Source organism: Rhinolophus hipposideros (assembly GCF_964194185.1).
Source record: "Rhinolophus hipposideros genome assembly, chromosome: 2".
NCBI classification, from domain to species: domain Eukaryota; kingdom Metazoa; phylum Chordata; class Mammalia; order Chiroptera; family Rhinolophidae; genus Rhinolophus; species Rhinolophus hipposideros.
This window is the reverse complement of record NC_138048.1, coordinates 12,202,248-12,226,474: the sequence shown is the minus strand read 5'-3', so window position 1 is coordinate 12,226,474 and position 24,227 is coordinate 12,202,248. Positions and strand designations below refer to the sequence as shown.

The 24,227-nt window shown below is 34.1% G+C and overlaps 1 protein-coding gene across 2 annotated transcripts in view; it reads right to left on the bottom strand.

The window, feature by feature from the left end:
* Positions 1 to 22,013, bottom strand: part of SAMSN1 (SAM domain, SH3 domain and nuclear localization signals 1) — a 49,142-nt gene extending 27,129 nt beyond the window's left edge. Inside the window, exon 1 of one of the 2 annotated variants that reach the window (XM_081072486.1) lies at positions 21,854 to 22,013. In XM_081072486.1, the coding sequence (XP_080928612.1) occupies positions 21,854 to 21,910 (57 nt within the window). In that variant the 5' untranslated portion in view covers positions 21,911 to 22,013. Of the gene's footprint in view, positions 1 to 7,361; positions 7,439 to 21,853 lie in introns of those variants that run through there. The other variant, XM_081072487.1, reaches the window with a different exon arrangement.
* Positions 22,014 to 24,227: the final 2,214 nt, after the last annotated feature.

The following is a 24,227-nucleotide window of genomic DNA, read 5'->3' as shown; positions in this document are numbered from 1 at the left end:
AACAGCATGTATTAATAACCCACCAACCAACAAATAAACAAACAACAACAAAACAAACAAACAAAAAGCATCTTAGTAGATCCAACATTATGCCTCATAAAGATCATATTTGTAAAAAAAAAAATAGGAACACAAATGCATTTTCCACTGTTGACTCTAGATAATTTGAAATTCTCTACTTGATGTCAGAATAGCTCTATTAATGTGAAAACAGCATTTAGGCATGCACAGTCTGTTTTGGAGTAACAGTGAATTTTTCCACATTTTACATGGAATTGCAATGAGACCTCTGGGTCAATTTCCTTCACTGGTTTTTGAGAAAAAGCTCAGCATGTTAATAGGAGACTTGTTCCCTTGGTTACTTTTTGTACTACAAAGCTAAATTTTTTATTCTTATGCAACGCAATTCTTCAGTCATTAAGTCAAAAAATTGATATTTCCTCACTATCTATTTAATTTTATATCTATTTTGGGAAGGTGGGTATCTGATAGTATGTCTTTTAGTACCCGTAATTCCCCCAAATATGTTCTATCTTAAGAATTTTATCTCCTTTCCAGCTTGTATTTTCAAAATGAGCTAGTGGTACTGAAAAATAACCTGGTAATTAGAAAAGTTAATAATGGGAGTCAGTAATCTAGAAAACCTTGTATTGTCCTTTTAGAAGTCACAGCCCACTTTATTTCAAGTGAACTCAAAGGCTCTTAGTCCTTACAAGCACTCTTGACACTTGTCTCTCCCCACCAGCTATGTTTAAAACTCCTTGTTTCCCTTTCATATGAGCGGAAATAGAAAGATCCTGACAGTGACAGGGGTTAGCTTGACAGACAATGTGATACAGAATGTCACCCCAAGGATGATAGCTGTGTGAGACACAATTAACGCCTTTTGCTGACTTGCCACCCCTGCTGAACAAACCCTTCAGGTTGTGGCAAGAGGAGAGAAAGAAAAGGACTGAAACTAAGAACCACCCTGGAAAACACCACGTCTTCTCATGCAGAGCTTACTAACCTAGAATGACTTCCAAAGCATTAATTACTTCAACCTGCCTAGTAGGCATTTCCACCAGGCCATCATCGCCCAGAGATTACAAAAGGGAATTGAATGTATTCTTACTCTGCTGATAAACTTCCTGCACACAGGGACATGTTACGCTTTTATACACCTGAAACTTTCTTAGGGCCAGTGGGAGCCTATGCCTAGGGCAATCTTGTAGCCTACATCCAGCTTCTGTCCCACCTGTTAAATATTAATGAGGGTTAGAGCATGATTTCCACCACTGGATAATAGGTTGTGTTGCCCAGGAGGGCACGGACTGGGCTCGCTTCAGTATTTCTCCACACTATCTTCTCCCATCAAGTAATAAATAGTCACCACATTTTAAAACTAATTTCTCCTCATTATATCAATAAAGAGAAGCAGGTTTAGGAATATTGGTTTAAGTCTTCAGGACTGTTACTTTGGTTTAGTCATTCATCTCATTATGAATCACTCAACAGCTTTAAGCCAGAGGAGTGTAATATCAGTCCATGCTAAGACACCCTTAAGAGGCAAATCTACGTATTTAAAATGACATTTTAAAAAGTTCATTACTCACTAGTCTAAAAGTTAGTGATGTTCTGAGATGGTTTCATTATGTATAGGTTACGGCTTATGATGAAAAAGGGCTAATGTCTACTATGAGGTATAGACAATGAATAAATTTATAATTTCTACTGTTCAGTTTCAAATAAAAAGGTGAATCATGTGGAAGTGAGTTGGCTTCATAAAAAATAGTCCTTTATAAATGAGAATGTATTTGAATATTGATAATTTTGCATTGCATAATTGTAATGGATTAGATTAAGGAAATGTTATCTTGTGACAGAAGCTCCCATCAAGATACAGCTATTATACAAATAGCTATCAAGAGAAGAGTAACTTAAATAAAAGTGCAATTCATATTTTAGATAATTTTTGTTTCTGTTGATGTTAGATTATATTCAATCTTAACTAGACTCTATCTAAATCTATGCAGTCTTTTGTTGTCCGATTAGATATGCTTGAAAAATGGCACACCTATGAAGAGTACTTTGGCAAAACTAGAAAAATTACCTTTGTATTTGCAATTTGACCCAGCAATTCCATTTCTAGACATCTGCTCCAGAGATACAAATTGACTTACACATTCACATTAATTGCAAAGCTTTTATATTATCAAAAAGCTGTAAATCTCAATGTTTATCAAGAAGGAACTGAATTGGTTAATATATAGCAAAGCAATGGAAATGTAAGTCATTGTAAGAAATTGAAATACATCTCTTTATACAGCTATAGAATGATTGTCAGGATACAGTGTAAGAGAAAAAAGCCAAGTGGAGAAAAATGTACATAGTAGGATGCCATTTTTTTTAGGGGTGGAAATACATGAGTATGGTTTAATACAGGCAAATATGTATTTTCCTTCTTAGAGAAATGGGGCAAAATAAAGTACAAAAGGGACAGGAGAGAAAATAGACTTCTCTGAATATACCTTGTTTTGTAGATTTGTCTTTAAGACCATTCACATATTATATTTTACATATTTATACAAAAATTATATAAAAATAAAACAACCCCTAAAGATTCCAGAGAAAAATGAAACAAATTAACCCAATTCCATATTGAAGTGGTGGCTTAGAGAGAGGAATTATTTTAAGTGAATTTAAAAAACAGTAATTTGACTGTCCAAAGGACAAAAAGCAATGACAAATTAAAATTTAACCTATTTTCAGTAATCACATTAATAACATTGGTATATATAAATACATATGTTGAGGGACAATGAAAATAAGTAATGATGTCAATAACATTTGGAGTCAAGATTCTCAGTCAGAATTCTCAGAATTTTCATCTTGTCCTACCATAAGTAAACTTTCAAAGTCTACTGGGGCCATGTCAAAACAATACAGGGGCCATATTGAAAATATTCTCACTGCAGTAGATTTTATCCAAACATAGGATAATTTTATTATCAATAAGAATAATAACTGAATTATATTAAAATACATCTACTATATCAAAATCCATGAGTCCATAATGAAGCTAAAAAGAAAATTCAGTAGTTGTCTTTGAAATGTTACAGTCATATTGTTAGAATTGGCAAGTAAAGGGAAATACTTAAATCTTTAATCTGTTCTTGTATGAAATATATTTTAGAGTCACGACATATTTAATGAGGAAAATCTTCTCTCTATACATACATATGGAGGTCTGACAATTAAGTTCGTGAATTCATCCTAGAAAAAGTTCTATATACCTATACCTCATTGCTGAATATCACTATAGTCACCTTTGAAGTACTCCCGTTGTGAAGCTATGCACACCAATTCCTAGTCCACCCTTCAAAGCAATTTTGGAACTTCTTTTCTGGAATGGCCAACAGACCTGTCGTTGTATTACCCTTGCTGTTCTGAATGTCACCAAAATGTCTTCCTTTCAATATTTCCTTTATCTCTGGGTAAAGAAAGAAGTCATCGGAGGCCAGATCAGGTGAGTAGGGAGGGTGTTCCAATACAGTTATTTGTTTACTGGCTAAAAACTCCCTCACAGACAGTGCCGTGTGAGCTGGTGCATTGTCGTGATGCAAGAGCTTCTTCAGGACCATTTTTGCACATACATTTCTCATGCCAATATTATCAGTTAAGATTTTTCTAACTGTTTCTCTATCAATGTTCTCTTGGTCTGCTATGCTTCTCACAGTCAGCCAATGATTTTGACGCACAATTTGATGAATATTTGCAATGTTTTTGTAACTTCCGTTTGTTACTGGCCAACCTGACCTCTCTTCATCAGTGATGCACTCTCCCCTCAGAAAACTGTTTAATCCATTTGTATCCTGCAGTTTCCCTCATAGCATTATCCCCATAAACTTGGACTAACATGTCCCTGATTTTACTTCCACTCTTGCCAAGTTTAACGAGAAATTTAATGTTTGTTCATTGTTCTAATTAAAGCTTAGACATTCTCGTGATGGCACACAAAATATACAACAACAATAATGAATGCCACTCAGCAAGACCCTGCTACACGTCGACGCAAACACAGATGTGAGGCTGATATACTAAGGTTATGAAATCTTACAGAGGGACTTGCTGCCCACGTATGAGGGCTGACAGTTAAGTTCGTGAACTTGTTGCAGCGATGTTAACCTTTCTTGATATCAGAGGGATTATTCATTATGAATTTGTACCAACTGGACAAACAGCTAATCAAGTTTACTATTTGGAAGTGCTGAAAAGGCTGTGTGAAAAAATTAGACAACCTGAACTTTTTGCCAACAATTCATGGCTCTTGCATTACGACAATGCACCAGCTCACACAGCACTGTCTGTGAGGGAGATTTTATCCAGTAAGCAAATAACTGTATTGGAACACCCTCCCTACTCACCTGATCTGGCCCCCAATGACTTCTTTCTTTACCCGAAGATAAAGGAAATATTTAAAGGAAGACATTTTGATGATATTCAGGATATCAAGAGTAAAATGACAATGACAGGTCTGATGGCCATTCCAGACAGAGATCCAAAATTCCTTTGAAGAGTGGACCAGGCGCTGCCATCAGTGCATAGCTTCCCAAGGGGAGTACTTGGAAGGTGACCATAATGATATTCAGCAATGAGGTATGTAGCACTTTTTCTAGGATGAGTTCGCGAACTTAACTGCCATACCTTCGTAAGTGCATCGTGGCAAGTTGGTGAATTTAATTGTTAGACATCTTATAAGTATGTATGTTTTTCCTAGCTAATAATTTAAGAATGATGAAATTACAAATTACCATTTTGTAAACCCCTAGTGAAATAATGGATCTAGGAAAAGATTAGCAATGGCTACTAAAATCACAAAAAGAGGGAATCGGAATATATGCTTCACAATGGAAGCACCTAGTATCACCAAGAAAATAATTTTTTAAAAAAGTCAATCACACCAAGCTTTTGTATTTCACTAGCAGATTAAATACAAAGACAGAGGAGCATGATAACTTACACCAAGAGGATGCCATCTATCATAAAAATCTAGACAAAGAGAAAACCTACAGGACCTGAATTTTTAATAACCTGATTTTTTAAACTCATCAATAGAAAGAAAAAGAAGATGAAAAGTAAAGTATAAATTAAGAATCTTGAAGAGTTGTATCAATGGAGTACAGTCCATGAATCTTGTTTAGACATAAATCAAGTAAACTACTATAACAAAAACATCCAGAAGACTACGAAGGAAATTTTTAAATAATTAGCTATTTGAAGAAGTTAAAGAAGTATTGTTATTTTTTATTTAAAATTCAAAATAATCTAGTGAGGGGTAGCAAGTGTGTGGGCATAAAGGGGATACATAACTGGACATTATTTAATGATTAACTGGGTGATGGACATATGGTGTAGATTGCACTTCACTCTACTTTTTAAATATCCTTGAAAATATTCATAATGAAATGTTGGTTTAGAAAAAATAAGTGTACTTATATAATAGCTAGAAAATAATGTATAGAGTCAATAATGTGTGGGGACTGGGGGGATATATGGGAAGACTCTATACCTTCCTTTTGCTGTAAACCTAAAACTGCTCTAAAAAAAAAAAGTTAATCCAGGTTCCCCTCCATAAGTAAGTAAGTAAACAAGTAAATAAATAAATAAATAAGCGAGCTGATGGTAGCATAAGTTTCTAAAGAATGAATCTGTAAAAATATCATTAGTGTTGCTTAGGTCAATTTTTTTAAAAGTACATACATATTTAAGGAGAAAAGAAAGTATTACTTTCTAAATTTATTCGGGTACAACTAACTTTGTGATAAAAACCAGTCAAAATGGCTATCATCAATAAATCAACAAACAACAAATGCTGGTGGAGAAAAAGGAACGCTAGTGCACTGTCGGTGGGATTGCAGATTAGTGCAGCCACTATGGAAAACAGTATGGAGGTATCTCAGGAATCTGAAAATGGAACTACCCTATGATCCAGTAATTCCACTCCTGGGCATCTACCCGGAGAAATCCAAAACTCCAATTCAAAAATCTGTATGCCCTCCTATGTTTATTGCAGCACTTTACACAATAGCCAAGACATCGAAACAACCAAAATGCCCATCGGTAGATGACTGGATTAAGAAGCTGTGGTACATTTATACAATGGAGTACTACGCAGCCATAAAGAAGAAAGGAATCTTATCATTTGCAACAACATGGATGGATCTAGAGAACATTATGTTAAGTGAAATAAGTCAGAAAGAGAAAGACAAGTACCATATGATCTCACTTATGTGCAGAATCTAAAGAAAAGAATAAGTGAATGAACCAATCAGAAACAGTTTTGGGGACAAAAAGGAAAAAACTGCGAGTTGTTAGATGGGCGGGGAGGGGAATAAGGGGAAAGGTGAAGGGATTAGGAAGCAGCTGGTAACCACAAGATGGCCTCAGGGTTTTCTGAAAATTAATTTGGGGAACTTATTCAATAATGTCGTAAAGATTTTGTTGGGTATCCGATGGACATGCGTCCTATTTGGGAGACCACCTCAGGGATATTGTGGATGCCTGATCATGGCATTGTACACCAGAAGCTAAACAATAATGAATGCCAACTATAATTTTGTATATATAATGTGATGGCTCGGTGCGAGGTCGGAGGGATAGTGGATGGGGGGAGAGGGGTTCACAGTGTGAGGGATATAAATGATGAACATCTAAGTATTACCTTGTCTTGTACACCTGAAACTAATAAATTAAAGAAAATGCACAGAAACATTTTTTGCCAAAGGAAAAAAATAAAACAAAATAAAAATGTATGTTATTGGAGTGCCTTTTAAGAAACTGAGATTACATTGTGAAGATTACATTCTTCTACATAGTCTACTTGGTTCTACTAGGGTTGAACAAGTATCATTTGGGATGTTTGAGCACATTTGTGTATTTGTGTATGTGTGTATATCTACACAATGCAATGTATAATTTAAAGAACTTTAGAGGATTCATTTTTTGTTAGTCACATTTCTTCGGCAGTTTTGCAATAATTCTAGTTATTACAGAATGTCATTTCATGATATAAAACTGGTTGGGTTCTTAGAAGTCATCTAGTCCTTCTCAATGAGAAAACGTATAGGACCAAGAACTTGAAAAAAAATTCCAAGGTTTTGATCCTTTCTTCTATTTTCAAAGAAATTTGCTATGTGAGCAGGATGGAAACTATGGAAAGTTAGCTTGATAGAAAGGATGGAACTGAATAAGCTTCTTTGAACAATGGCCAGCCTAAATTTATCAACGTGAAGAAGAATTAGGAAGTTTCTTTCTGGACGTGTAAATCAACCTTTTGACCAAAAGAACTTGACCCTTATTTTCATTTTATAATTACCTACCAACTTTGGGGTCCTCAAGTAAAATCTTATCTCCAGCATGACTTAATATTTGAGCAAGACACTGGTAGAAAAGTTTCACAGTCTGTTTCAAAGAAAAAATTTGCATATGTGAGTCAGACATCCGCAGTATTTTGAAATATACTGGCAAATTAAAAATTACACTCTGCCAATTAGTTCTCACATCATCTCAGTACTGTATATAGAGTGTTGGTTAGTACTAAGCTCTAGAAGATTGGAATTTAGTTTCATTATGCACTTGTATGAATATTCTATAATAATAATATGTTAAATTTCAATAATGTCCAAAGACATTTGGGGATTTAATTGTTCTAACTAACTCAGCTGCTGAGATATTTTGAAGAGTGTAAAAAAATTTAACTGACTTAAAATAATCTGTTACGTTTGCCTCAGTGTTAAATAATTATACTCTCATGAAGTGTCAATGGAAGACGGTTGCATAGGGCACCCGAGGGGCTGAAGGCTAAAAGACAGCCAGAGCTGTGAAACATGGTCTTTAACACTAACATTTAACCTTGGGTAAAGACAACCCAATGCTCAAATATACCGCGGGTGCCAAACAAATGTATACCCATTTTAAGAGATGTTAACATTTAGGTCAACGCTGCTCAAGCAGTAGTTCGCCATAATGAGAAGTGTCTGGACATGGATGGTAACCACTTTGAGCACCTCTCATAATTGCAGAAGTCAAATGTGACTTGTATTCATCTTTTGTTATCGGTATATATTATTACAATTTTAACACAGTTTTTTCCTTTCTTAAAATGTGTATACATTTTTGGGCACCTTCTGTATATCAGTACTCTGAATATTTTCAACATACATCTGCACTCTTAGAACAAAAGTTAGTCTACTTGATCTGCCTGGGTCAGTATCTTTTCTCCCAGCTGCAAAATATCTAAAGGGAGTGCAGATTCTGACTCCACTATATGCTTTAAAGTTGTGTCAACATTTCCATGCTAAAGCTTTACTTTCAAACATTGATGTGCTACTAGAGATGTTTTTTGCAAATTGAAACTGCCTCAAAGGAAAGAAACTAGAATTTAAAAAAATCAATGCAGAATGATCCATAACCCGTAAAAGTGGTTACTCATATCGGCCCATTTAATGTAACAAAAAAACAAGTTTTATGAGTAGAAGACTCAAATACTTCAAAGTCTCAATTGTACCTTTGCATGATTTATTACGGTAGCTCATGATTGACATTGCATCCATAAAATGTAAGTCATGCTGCACTTTTAGGAATTGAATAGAAATTAAGATATTCTCTTTTATTTGAAAAGAGTTCTTCAAGTAAGTAGTATTGATATGTCTTAAATATGTTTTCTTCAGGGAAAAAGTATAACGTGGCAAAAGTTCAGTCCTTGATATCAAGGATTCTTAAAAATTCCTATAGAATATAAAGGAACTGAAAAGCTTTTAAAAATGTGAACAAGATAGGCAAGAATCTATCCTGGAAGAATTTACACTCTATTTGTGCCATCAACCAAATAACTTCAATCGATAAGAGCTAAACGGTGCCCTATTCAAATGAATAGTATACAAATACAGAAGCAATTCCTAAAAGCAGATTAAGTTTATATACACACACAAAATAAAGTTAAAAATATATAATAGATGTCAACTTGGATATTTATATTCACCCATTTACAAATACTAATTTGTACTCACGTCTTAGTACATGAAAGACATTTTGTGTTCCTATGTCTATATCTACATAGTTTATGGTCAATCTAAAGAAAGTCCCCTTAAAATGATCACAGATTTTGGAAGTGAAATTAATTTCAATCAATGCAATTTGAATTTGCTTAACTATCTTAAAAAAATATTTACTCTAAGAGATTGTGTAGTTATTGGCTAAGAAACTCTTTAGAAATCACCAAATCCAAAGATCATAATTGCTAAAATGGTGGTAAAGTAACAAAAAAGTGATTTACTATGCACTGTATATTAAAAGGAGCACTAGATTACAGAAATGTATCTAATACAATTATCTCCTGAACTCTTCAAGGGAGAGAAAGAAACATTATCTCGAGTGATCATAATCATTTTGGGCACTAGATAAGTGTTGTGTATTGGGTACAAGAATATTTCACTAGGAGTTTCCATTGTCTGGATGGTCTATCTCTGGAAACCAAAATTGTCTATCTCTGGAAACCAAAAAGTGTTCAATCCTTGCACCAGCGTGTATAGTTTGTTAAGACCTTCATGAACAGCTGTGTTGAAAAGGGTTCTAAAGCCACTTTCATGCTTAACGAGTTCATGGTTAACACAGGTCTACTATAGTTACAGATGATCCTGGGTGTTTTAGGGAAGATAGTGAGAAGAGGAATGAGAGATTACGGGTAACATATTTCCTACGTTTACCACCGCTACCCTAAGATAAGTTATTTCCCTGAGCAAATTTCCATTACTAATTCTGTTTTCTAGGTACCTTGACAGAGAGAATTTGATACCCAAGATGAATGATTCACATTTCCAGTTACAAGAAATATGTATTATCCTCCTATAAATTTAGAAAATTAACTCTTTATTGTGTGTGTGCATATTTGATTTTTTTCTACTTATAACCAAATATCAAATAGTTCTTCACTGTGGTCACAATATTATCAAATATTTTAATCCTATGACTAAACTTCAAAAACAAATAAATAATTCTGCATAAATAATTCTCCTTTATAGGATATGGCTAACAAAAGAAGGTAATATTGAATATCATGGTAAAAGAAGACAACAGTGCTTTACGGAGAAAAATAACTTTAAAGTACTAATAGCAATAGGCCTTACTACATTGACCACAATCTTAAGTATCAAATATTCTGTTTTTTTTAATAAAGGCCTGATTCTACTACTTTTTTCTACCTAATAATGAAATGATCTGATATGTATTATGTGCAGTGTCATTAATCTAAAAGACAAACTATTAAAAATATAAAAGAGAAGGTCTTCAATTTTATCACTAAAAAGATTTTTTAAAAGCAAGAGGAACTTATCATCCGCTAAATAAAACTGAACATTTTCTTTCAGGATCTTAGGCCTTATTTCCTTTTTAGTAATCCAAGAGAGAAAAAGTCCTAAAAATTTTTCATTTGCTAACACATGGTGGAAGAATGTACAGTACTTTTAAGTCTGTTTAGATACTTTTTAATATATATAATAGTTGAATGTGTTGATTCAAATTTAGGTTCCTGAAAAACCTCCTAACAAGTTTACCAGTCAAATGTTTCTACCACTAAATCCAGTTACTCTGGTCTTGAAATCATCACAAAGAGGCAAATATCCATAGTAACCACTGCTTTGAAATCATGGTGAAATAAAGGAGTAAAAATTAAGTATGAAAAATAGAATACATTTAATAAGCTTCCCCATCAAATTCTCTGGAACAAAAACTCCCTGCTAGTTACCTCCATCAGTCTTAAATGTCCTCTATACTCACTTGGCCCCTGGGTACATAATAACCTTTCTAAAGGTCTCCTAAAGGACATTTTAGTCGTGCAGTTATCTCCTTGAACAAAAGTAATGACAAACAATAAGCTAATTCTCAAAAAGTTTTTTTTAAGCCATTTTTACTACTTTTAAATGAGTGTGTTTGATGCATGATTTTGGTTCCCCTGATTAATGGTCACCGCCAGCCCAGCTTCTGGAGTTGTAATGTTTCTGTGAGCTTCCTTCCAGCAGAGCTCGACCATTAATCCAGTGGCATATGTCAGCTCAGCAGAGCAAGGTCACTCTTCTGCTTCAAGGGGAACCTTTTTAGAAATAATAAAACTGACAGAAAGTTCTTTTTTGCATGCTTTATGCCACCTGAGGTTGAGTGCTGCAGTTAATATCATAAAGCTTATAAACATTCCCATCTCAGGCAGGACCTGCTGCCACTATGCTTAGGAATTTAAACATGTTTTTCTTAGTAAGAACAGAAAGACATGTTTACGTGGGATAAATACATGGTATGTAATCCCAAATAGGGAAAGAATAGGTGGAAAAAATTGTAGTGCGTTCATGCTAGGGTATTTGGAAGAATTGTTTGGGTTCTCTAACTTTCTCATTGTCTACTACACTTATTTCCCTTTCAGTTAATTTGGATTTGGCTATATGACTATTTCAGTCTATTGTGGGATTAATAGTGGTGTTGAAATGTGATAGTAGCGGTAGAAATGAAGTTTATGATCATTCCTAAACCAACAAGATAATGTCCAATAATTGCAGAACATTTTACAGAGGGTGCCAAAAAAATGTATACACATTTTAAGAAAGGGGAAAAAAAACTGTATTAAAATTGTAATACTCAATATGCACTGATAACAAAAGATGAATACAAGTCATGTAAATTGTTTGGCATCCCCGGTATTTGAAATAATTTTATTTTTCAAATGATAAACACTTGTTTCGTTAGTACTTGCTGCTTTAAAATGGATAAATGATTATAGTGATATATTCATAAACTTAAAGTCATTTAAAATTTGTAGATAGCCTAATTTAGAAAAGATGATGGTGGCTGTATAATAACTAACAATATAAAGAATACAGAGGGTGCCAAAAAAATGTATACACGTTTTAAGAAAGGAAAAAACTGTGTTAAAGTTGTAATACTCAGTGTATACCGATAACAAAAGATGAATGCAAGCCATGTGCATACAATTTTTTGGCACCCCCGGTATATACTCATAAGCACTACAAAATTTATATATTGACTTATTTATTTATTACTTTTACTTAATTAAAAACTGAAAGTTGCATAGCTATTACCATGTGAAATATTCAGAGAAAATTGAACTAAACATCCAGACTGTCATAGCACTATGAATTGTAAAATAGAATTTGATACAAGGCAAATTTGCCTTGATACATATCTCAGGACTAAATTAATAAAATGATGAACAACATAGCAAAGAAGGTTTATTATAGTTGTCTTCATTGTTTGTATATAGAGAAAAGGTGGGGCCAGTTGGCAACTCGGCCGGTCCTTCTAGCAACCCAGTTCTTTGGACAGGTCTCCGTGTCCAGTATCAGGCCCTCATTTTGACAAGTATAGAAATGATTTTCCCATCTTTACTTTTCCAGCTTGCAGAAATAAACAAACTTAGAGAGGACTGACTCATAAATGAATAAGATACCCAAAATGGTAATACCAAGCATTGATTAGGTATGAGAAATTCAACTGCCAAGAAGAATGTATATTCCTGTTGACTGATCCGAGAATTGTCTCTCCTGGAAGAAACACTACCTGGGACACAAAATTATTGTGGGGAGGTTGTTTGCTTAGTATAGTAGAGTCACAGGAAAGTGAATTAGGTGACAGTAAAGGCTGTAGACAAGAAGTTACAATAGCCCAAAGTACACATCTCACCTAAGTGAGCAAGTCTGAGCCGAAAGAAATATCTGCTTCAGCTAATCCAGATTGTTCTACAAACACAGTGGCAAATTTCTATTCTCCCACTCCTTTTTAAGCTCCCTGAAAAGCAATACCCTTTGCAAATGCTTTTTTCTCCCTTCGAACAGATTGCATTACAATTTTTGATGATTATTTTGTTTCATTCATTCTGATTCTAAGAATGGCTACTTTGTTTTATGTGGGTGTTGCTCAGATCTTTATCAATGACCCATTTAAAAAATGTCTTGAAGTAGATTACTTTTTTAGATGATTAATATTACCCATTCTTCATTCCACACTTAATTGTACATATATTGAGAAATCACGACTACGTTCCATATTACAAATGTTTTTGATGGTTACCAAAGTGGAATAGAAAGCACATGGAGTCTGAAAGTCAGAGTTCAGTCCCCCTCTTTACCCAACAAAAATTGCTGGGATACAAATATGAATAAGATACATCCCGTTCTTGACGGTGACTCTAGCTGGAAGGACACATTAGAATAAACTATGGTAAGAGACAGAATGGAGGTGTGGAGCAAGCACTGTGAATAAAGAAAGGAGGGAGAGATTATTAATCAAACATGCACTATGTGCTAGGGAGTTTACATGTGTAATTAACTTAATTATCCCATCAGTCCTATGTGACATGTTTTCACAAATCCCCTTCTTCAGAGAAGCACACCAAACCTCTAGAGAAGCCTTCAACCTCCCATTGTGAGGACATATCAAAATAGGACCTCAAACCCATGTCCCACTACTCCGTCAGAATGCCGTCTAAAGCACTGCCTCGGGCGAAATGGTGGAGGTTTTCTTGAGGGAGTGCGAGTCCAGCCAGGTATTAAAAGATAGATAGATATGAATTCATGAGTTGGAAAAAAATGAGCAAAGACATTCTAGGCTAAGGAAAGCACAGACAGGGAAGCATGATGGTCAGAACCACCCAAAGATGAGATATGGACACACGAAGAAATGCACCAGGAGTTCTAAAGGCACAAGAGGACAATCAAGTGATACGGCCGACAAGAGGTGATCATCTGCAAGCCTGGAACCCATCTTTTCAGTGTGGCCCTCAGAGGAAACCAGTCCTGCCAGCACCTTGATCTTGGACTTCCAACCTCCAGGACTGTGAGAAAATAAATTTCTGTCCTGTAAGTCACCCAGCCTGTGGTATTTTGTTACGGAAGCCCGAGAAATCCAATACAGACTGGGTGAAGAATTCCAGAGCTCTTCACATGAGGGGAGAAAGGGGACACACAGCCAGCTGTGTTGACAAATGGCTCTATCTATGAAAGATTCACTTCATCTACCACGAGAGACAGCTTAAAACCCTCTTCTATTCTTATTAATCAATTCTTAATGAAAGACATTTTTGTTCTCTACTAAGAAGCTAATTACAAATGTCTTGTTTCTAAAAGTTCACCTAAATCCTTAACACGAGAAAGGAAGAGAAATGAATCAGTTTGGTAATGCTAAATTTGGAAACTTTGATATGTGGAGTATGGACTTAATTCCATTACATATTAAAAAAACACACAGTCTGAAGGGATAATGAAGCCATTTATCTCTAAAGCAAGGCAAGAAAAGATTAAAGAGATAAGTGTCTCATTAAATTGATTTTTAACAAATCCAGTGCATTGGTAGTCAAAGTAGTGACTTTATGCTCTTCTTATAGGATATAATATCCAGATTTCCAAAGGGACATCTACACTTCCATCATTTCTCTCACTCATATGTCTTCTGACTTCCTGTATATTGTCTAAACACTTTTCTCAAGTATAACCAGTCTATTTGACCCCAAACCTCTTGAAACTTGCTTGCAAAAAAAAAGCAAAACAAAACAAAACAAAAAATACACCCGATTATAGATTCATATTCTGTACAATGGGAAGGCTAAAATGAATGAGTGCTTTTTTTTTGGAGAGGAGTTTTCAAGGCTAAAATTATTTAACTCTTTCAAATAATTAAATGTGGTGAAATGAGAAAAATTATAGTTCAACTGTTCTGAGTTGAGGTATCCTAGAAATGAAACTGAAATCCAATAAAAACAAAGCAAAACCCTATATTTTGAAGAAACTAGCAGAAACCATTAGGAAGTGGTACATCATTTAGGGAGTGAATTTCTATGAGCAGAAGAATGCAGGCACTTCTCTGGAATGTAAACACCAGCTGGAAGCAAGAACAGTGCAGGGTGGTGGCTGCCTTTCTGTTTACCATCTTTCAAGCACATGTGGTAAGTTTCTTATACTTATTCAAATGTATACAATATGTACAAATAGGTCCCAAGTTCAACGTCTCTCAATATCCACCCTAGTACTTCCCTTATGTGAGCCACCATCATCTCTTTTTTAGTTTCTATAATAGCTTCCTGATGGGTCTCATATCCCTGCATCCTCCCTCACTCCCTTCAATGTATTTGAAATACAAAAGAGAATCAACCCCCCATAGGGTAAGCCAGATCCTTCTCCTCTCTTCACAAAATCTTTCATCACTAGCCAAAATCTTTAGAATGACCTGGGAGGCCCTCTATGATCTGTCTCTTTGTGACTGCTCTTCCCCTTACGTATTCTGGTTCATCGCTTTTCAAACACCCCAGGGACAATCCCACCTCAGTTTTCCGATGGGCTCTCCCTCCCCTCTGCGTGGGATACTGTTTCCTCAGTCAGTGTCATGGCCAGCTCCTCCATGTCCTCCAGCTCTTTTTTCAAATGTCCCATTCTTACCTAGTCTTCCCTGGTCCCTTGTATTTCACATTCCTCCTTCCCTTCTTAGCATTTATCATTTACCTAGCATGCATCATTTACCTAGTATTTAACATACTTATCTTGTTTATCGTCTGTGATCCCCAGTACATGTAAATCCTGTCTAGGGCAGGGATCTTTGTTTTAAACACCACTGTCTCCCCAGCAGATGGTATATATTGTCCATAGTAAGCACTCAATAGATATGTGTTACTTTGGAGAATGAATGAATGAATGGATGAATGGATAAATGAATTAACTTCTAAGTATTTTGAAAAGATTAGTAGAAATAAACGGCTCCAGATAGGGAAATTTTAAAAGTTCTTTATGCTCAGGCATATTTTCTATGAAGTAAATCAGAATATTTGAAGATGGAACCCAATCATAGTATTCCTTCAAGCTCTTCAGTTACTCACCTGTGCCATCTACGTTGAGAACCATCAAGATGAACATATTTCCAAACTTGAAAGTGCTCCCAGAACTCCTGGGGTGTCTTGTCACAATGTATATTCTGATTTAATAGGCTTGGGATAGGTCAAAGAATCTGTCTTTCTAACACACTCTTGAGGTGCTTATGCTGCTAATCTGTCCAACCACACTGAGGAGAAACACTTAGATCCATGCTCAACTCAACCCAATGGCCCTGGGACACCTTTGATCATGGTCTACACTTTGTTTTTTCCTGACTCATCTTAGTTTTAGGCTTGCATCATGATTTACTTAAAAAATTTCTTGGAAAACAAATATGGCATAAATACTAATTAAATACATAAATGAAGAGAACCTCTTGAGAGGCAGTTTTGGGCTGCAGAGGGGGGTAATATAAACGTGCATTTACACCTACCATTTATTAAACAGGAAAAGTGAATTTAAAATATTACCTACATTGTATATCACACATCTGAGATCACTTTGTTTGAAAAGACAAAACATTCAAGTGAATTCACATCAACTGAAGTCTGAAAATTATACCCAGATGAAGAATCCAAAGGAAGCAGTATGGTGGAAACTAGTTTAGAAGAAAGTTTAGAAAACAAAACAAAAAAAAAAAAAAAAAAACTGTCCCATATATCCCCAAATTACTTTTTTTTTTTCTCTTTTCTTTTTCTTTCTTTTTTTTTTTTTTTTTACTAGCTATAATACTTTGGGAAAAAAATTTCACATTTACCGGACCATTTTCTTTCCTGTAAATTTGGGGAAAAATAATTTCATTAGCCCTTTTGCTTGGTCAGATAAGAGTTAAAGTGTATCTTAACAGTCTTCAAGGGAAAAGCAAAGAAAAAAAGCTCTTTAATGCCACAACTATGTGTCATCCTTGTCTAGGAGCATAAATTTGCACAGCGGGCAGTGCAGTGAAAACAGCTCATAATCAACTCATCACCTCTCATCATTGCTAGGATCAAATGCAAATGGGAAAGAATGCCACTTCAGTCATTGCTAGTGAAAATTAGCATCTGTGACACTAATGGTGTCTCATTTATTATGCACTTTAGATTTTTTTAAAATGGTGGGGAAAAAAAGCTTCTTCCAGAACTGCCATTATTCCAATGTTTCCCTTTACCTTAACAGTGGTATTTGAATCTCTTTTATTCAAAGAAAAGCCTCAGTTAAAATTTATTAACATAGATCATTAATTCCAGCCAAACAAAGACCAGTTTCTTGAGTTGCAGTTTCATTTGTAGGGTCTATTCCTTTTCTGTTTTCTAAGTTTCTACCATATTCCCTGACCTGGAACAAAGGTCTACTGCTATGTAACAACTGGCCTCTCTAGAGATTCTTGCACAACAGTTACTGTATTGGTGTGCTTCTTAAAATCAAACTTAAACATGAATTAGTTATTTTTAAACACATACATGCAAACTTTCTTACGTGCACATTAAAAGACTTGCTACCAAGAGAAATGAAAGTGCATAACACTAGTGAGCTTTATACTTGAACTAGGCTACAATGTAGTACTCAAGAAACTTCATTAACTTTACAAATATATATAATATTAAGAGCCTATTGCACTGAAGGTGCTATGCTACGTGCAGGAAGGAGATACATAGTTACACTTAGATCAATATTAGCTCATGATTTTACTTTGACAATTTGAACAATTTGAAAGTTGTTATTGTCGTTTTACAGTGAGTATTGCAGCTTGTGTGGACACCTGGAGGGATTCTGTAGGTGGAATTCTTGCATTTAATCATAGACAGAAATGAAAGATTTCTAAATTCCTTTCCAACTTACAGAAGTTCTTAAAGACGTATCCTGCCTGGTTTCCTTAAAATTTAGCTGGTAATTAAAACAGAAATAGAAATAATATCTACGGTCCCTATGCTCATAATGCCAGCTCAATAATTAAGAACAGGAGTACTAGAAATTGATATCTATATTTCTTATCACAGTTTTTTTTTGTTTAACCTACATGTCTTTGCTCAAGTAACCTCTTCTATGCCTTCTGCAGGCTGTAAGGCTAAATAAGAGTGATTCCCTCACAAAGCTGTTACAAATATTAAATTATTTGTGTACAGAAAGCTCTGAACACAGCAATAGATATGCGATAAACTCACAATAAATATAGAAAACTAAAAATAGTACATTTTAGTTGGAAAAACAGTCAAGGGGAATTATGTTTTATAATGTAAGGATTTATCGAGTGTAATGAGATCATGTCTTACCAAATATGAATCCTGGATATGGTTAATTAAAAAAAAAATCATTATCAGTAGTGGGGCACTAGTGATAAGCTGCAAATAAAATTCAAAAAGGAAAGTACAGTACCTTGCATGTATGTTAAGCAAGGCTGTTTTTGATTGACTGAATGTAAAATAATTAACCACTATTTATAAAATTTCTCTTTTTAATCTGCAATGTACCTATACACAATAGGGAGTTCTGAGATACAAATTGAATTTGTTGGAATTTACTAACATTCCAGCATACATAGTGGGTTTCTTTTGTAACAATTTTCCAAGGCTTTTCCAGTTTCCCTTATGGGATACCTATGGTTTTTCCCTCCTAATATACACTATGAAAGTCTTATAATAGCTATGGATACTACTGATCCTATTTATGAGGTATTTGAGGGCAGGAACCCATGCCAAAAATGGAGAAACAGAAGAATAAAGGGTGAAAAAGAGGACACATTAGTGATAAAATTACATATGGTAAAACAGTATTTTAACATGTGTTTTGACTTTTTAAAAAAATCATGGACATGTTTATTAATAAGTCTTGTGAATATAAGAAAATAATAAATTGTTTTGGATATAAGACTAATAAAATCTATTGCTACATTTTATATCCTTGTTTTTGAATTATTCTCACAACAATAAGACTTATTTTGAAACACTAATAACAAAGTCTTCCATTTAATTCCTTTTCAAATGAACAGTTTCATAACTTTTATTTGAGGTAATATTAGGTATAATACAGAGGGTGCCAAAAAAATGTATACACATTTTAAGAAAGGAAAAAAAACTGTATTAAAATTGTAATACACTGAATGACGTTACCCTTAATTAGATTAATGCCATCTTTTGAGCAAACATCATATTGTACATTGCTACTGTAATTCAATTCAACTTAAAAAAGTAATACACAGATAACATCTCTTAAAATGTGTACGTTTTTTGGCACCCCCAGTATGCATTCACCATTTGAATTGGGTACTAGGTCACCTGAAATACAACCCACAGGAGTTAACATGAAATAGATGATTATATAATATTTCCATCATTTTTAATGCTGTTCATTACCTACTTTAGTATTTACAATAAAACAAAAAGAAATCTCAGTGATTCTGAAATAGTATAGCACAAGGAGTGTACGTTTCTAAGGCAGGAGATGTGAACTATCGTCTGGTATGTAATTAATCAGTGTAGACAGTGATACCCTATGTTTCAGATTGATTTCTTGATGGTTCTATTCTATCTTTCTAGACACAGGCCTTACGTTCATCCAGTAGATGAAGGGATTTGAACTCCTCCTTCTACTACTCATTTATTTGTAGGGATCATCATGACATCCATCTCTCCCATCTCTTATGGACTCTGTTTTTTCCCCATAAGATACACAAAGAAAATTACCCAGTAAAATAAATGTTCCTAAGACATAATTATTATAATTGAGAAAATATATCTTCCATATTCAAAGAAAATGGCTTAGTTGGCCTGGAATGGATGACAAACCCATTTGCACATATACACCCACGTATCTCTAAATTCATATAGAATGGATAAAGAAGATGCGGTATATATATACACTGGAATATTACTCAGCCATTTAAAAAAATAAACAAGAAATCTTATCATTTGTGACAACATTAATGGATCTAGAGGGTATTCTGCTAAGTGAAATAAATAAAAAAAGATAGACAAATACCAAATGATCTCACTTATATGTGGAACCTAAAGAACAAAATCAGTGAACAAACAGGGCAGAAACAGACTCACAGATACAGAGAACAAACTGATAGTTGCCAGATGGGAGGCACAGGGTGAAAAAGGTGAAGGGATTAAGAAGTAGGAATTGGTAGTTACTTAATAGTCATGAGGATGTAAAGTTCAGCATAGGGAATATAGTCAATAATTTTGTAATAATTATGTATGGTGCCAGGTGGGTACTAGACTTATCAGGGGAATCACCTTGCAAATTATACAAATGTTTAACCACTATGCTATACTGTTGAACTAATGTAATATTGCACGTCATCTGCAATTGGAAAAGAAATTAATTTAAAAAATTATATAGAAGAAAACCACCCATCTAAAGGAAATGAGAATTAATTCACAACAAAAGTTAACATGTTTCAATGTGATTATTTTTGGTGATATATTTTGTTTTCAGGTGCATGTTTTATCAAATATATTTTTACTTTTATGAATAAGGACATCACTAAGATGAACAATAATCCATATTATTACTATAGTTCCTGCAGTTAAGGCGAATGATGATAATTGATTGAAGTATCATTTTGAAAATAGTTTAATGACATAGTAACTCACTACATAATGCAGGCCTTAGGAGATATTCTAACTTCAGATTTTAAATACTGGGAGGAAAACCACCACTTCATGCTAACTTCTGCAATCTTCCTAAATCTACTATTATGAACTCAATATTGGCTGCATTTAATAAAGTAAATTTTATATAAAATTAATCTTAAATAAAAAAGTAAGTGATGCTTTTAGAAACCTTTTTTGTACTCTGGGAAATGTTATCTTGAATTTTTATATTAGGGAAAAATACAGAAATTGTGATATGTTACCCAGCTGTATTTTTAACTAAAAATGCTTATCTATCTTTTATCAGATCTTCGTGGGAGAAAGAATTAATATTAAAAGTCATTTATCCTTAGTTTCCAAAGATTGGAAATAATTTATTTCTAGTTTCCTTCAGAGAGACTGTGTGTAACTTGCAAAGAGTTTTAAAACCTTGACCAGTGTTCAATGCCATATCAATTCAAAAGTTCACAATTAATTCCCAACTCCTTTCTTTCAGAATGGGTGCTAAGCAATTCAAGACGAATAGCATATAATAAATCAGTCCTTAAAAACACATTTGAACCCAACTATCGTTCATTTATAAGCAGGTTAAAAATGTTAGTTACCTAAGAAACTTAAGAAATGCACAAGTAATAAAGAAATTGTCTCCCCCAGTATTTCATAATAAATAACTAATTTAGACTTCTACAATAGAATCTGAACTTTGCTATTTATGCTTTATTTTTTAAAGTAGCAATTATTGTCAAGACTAAAACCAGAATAACATTCCAAATAGAACCAATTTGACAAATCTGTCAATTTATGGGATTTTGATGCTTCCTAAAACACAACACAGTCTCCTCCTTAGTAATGCTATTAGTTCAAGAGACAGAACAGAAAAACACTATCTCCAAACGGCTGCCATATTTTAATAGGAAAGTGGAAAAAAATCAAATATTTAACCAAAGTATCTATTTTTGCATCCTTCTCACAATTAAGTATACTGTCAAGAGCTGAGCAGTTAAGAGATAAAATGCATTTGATCGATTGTTAAATAGATATTAACAACTTTATAGTTATTAAAAATGTGCAAGAAGATTTTATAATATCAACCTTTCAAACAGAGACCACCAAATTGATCTCAGGAAGTTGATAATCTGATTTCAAAGTTCAGTTACAGATGCAAATGATCAAATAGGCACTACAAGATAAAACTACAAAGGCAATAATTGTCAGGCTCAATTTTGTCATTCAATTTTTTCCACATTTGCCATGAGGCATTCAACCCTATGGTTGAATTTATTTGTGCGTGACAGATAAGAACAATGTGTGTGTGCGAGTTCTATTAAATGGTTTAGTTGTGTTTGACTAGTATGTATGAAATTACCTTACCTTTGGTTTCTGATGTTTCTCCTTCTCTGAAACATTGGATGGTTTTCTTTTCAGCATTTTGAATTCAGATTAGTCCAAGTGAGTACGCTTTGTGTTGTTAGAGGAAGAACTGAGGCCAGTCAGCAGTGTGCTGCCAGTGATGTACAGCAGTAAGTGAGTCTCAGCCCTGTGACCTGCCACTTCCTTCTTTGGTCAGGATGTGACTTCACATTGACACGGATAAAGGTTTTTGGCTTTTTTTTTTTTTAAGTAATTTTTTTGGTAACTTTTTAATGTTCTTCCTCTGCTATATTCTATGAGGTAGATTCGGGAACTTCACATTTTGACATGCCTGCAGTTATTATAAGAGCCATAAGGATTTCAAAATAAAACTCATTTTTTTCAGTTTATATAAAAATAAAAATCTATGTCACATTCTATGGGTTTAGGGAAGAAAACATCTGAGCCAATAAATAAAATAAAACTTGAGATGTGTGCTTTATGGCAGTAAAAAAAAAATGAAGAGAATTCTCAGGGTAGTCAATTTTACATTTCCAGAAGTTGAAATAAACTAGATTTTATAAAATAGTAATCCTATTTAAAGCATGCATGCATATATTTAAAAAGTAGAGTGAATGAAATTTATGTAAATATAAATGGGGATATGACTCCAAAAGTAAACGATTATGCATATTGTTATTTTTTTAACATAACACTATATTGTAAAGCCCTGAATAATATGGAAATGAATTTAACAGAACTCTCAATTAACCAGATGTTTTTCTGCCACAAACTACAATGCCATATACTGATAATCACTGTTTCAGTAATGGTCCAGTAGACCAATGGTACCCTCAAATGAAGCATCCAGAATCCGTATTTAATAGGCCTGGAATAGCACTAATATGACATAGAAAGACTTTCCTCATTAAACTAAAGGGTTTAACATTTTTATTGTAACGCCAAAACCAAGATATCCAGGAAGTAAAAGCAAGAAATGCATGCCTTCTTGCTCCAAAGGGAGACTTACGGAATGTCTGAAATTCCAGTTCTGTTAAAACAGGCTTGTTAAGAAAATTAATCTAGATTTCTCTTTATAAAACCCCTGGGTTGAAAAGCAGTGGTTCTGTATTCTTGATGAGCAGCTTCTCTAGATAACAAATCAACTGACCCTATTTCTTTGTCTTCCTCACATCTCTAAGCCCCTCCTCCCTGAGGTCCAGTTCTAGTTTTCAAATTTCACTAATTTGTTTAACAAATATTGAACTGAGAATCTATTGTGTGCTGTCTGCCAACACAACAATTCTTTTGACTAGCTTAAAAAAAGTTTTTGTTCTATAATACAATTGAAGGAATACACTTGTCAAGATTATCATTAATATGCTTCTAGTAGATACTAAGAGCAGAATTTTATTTTCAAGAAATACCCACCTGATATTTTCAAGATAATGACACAAAGGATAACACTAAAACACCTCAAGACTTTGAGGATGGGTAATTCCCTAGAAGTATGCCTTCTTTCAAATTTTCTATTTTAGGTTTATGTCAGTAGCCTAAGTAATTTTTGTTTGTTTCGTCTTCAGAAATTGAAAGTCATGGAAAAATATATTTGTTAACTGAAACATCTGCACCCTCTGTGTCCCCATTTCTTGATATGTGAATAGAAATTTAATTCAGCTGTGGAGTTCAATCAATAATATGGGCATGATAATGTGCTTACTACACGAGAGGGTTTTGGTGAAGGTAAAAGGAAATATCAATAAAAAACATACTTATTCTATGACTTATCATTTAAGTAATGTTTTATGTTAGGAAGTGTTTGTGGATCTTAAAGAAGCAGTTACGTTTGGGGTGATTTCAAGTGATTTCAAGCAGTTATGTTTGGGGTGGTGTTTACGTTGGTTTCTACAATGATACCTAAAGAATAGAGAATGCTCATATTCATCGTAACTATAGCTGGACTAAATGCAGTTTAAAAAGTGTTATACTCCAAGCAGTTTTCTTAAAATCTCAATTTATGATCTCTAGGCGTTTTACCATTATTAACACTATAAGAAATATTTAACATGTAAATAAAACTGAATTTTTTCCCTTCAGAATTACAGATGAGAGAAGCAATTTCCAACTTTCTCTTCTATTCAAGAGTAATGTTTTCTGGAGATTAAAAGACAGATATGACATTTGAGGTCCTATGACAATCTGTATTAAACTCCTTGCTTCTCAAAATATCAGGTAACAATGTAGAAAGTGGTTTTTCTTGTTTTTTTTTAATTAATTATCTAATATTTTATGATATTCTGGGACCACCAAGGTATTTAATAAGTGGCCTGGGGTGATCCAGCAAATTCAAACATCTAAGGTAAGACGGCACAGGAATAAGGTAGAGAGTCTGTAT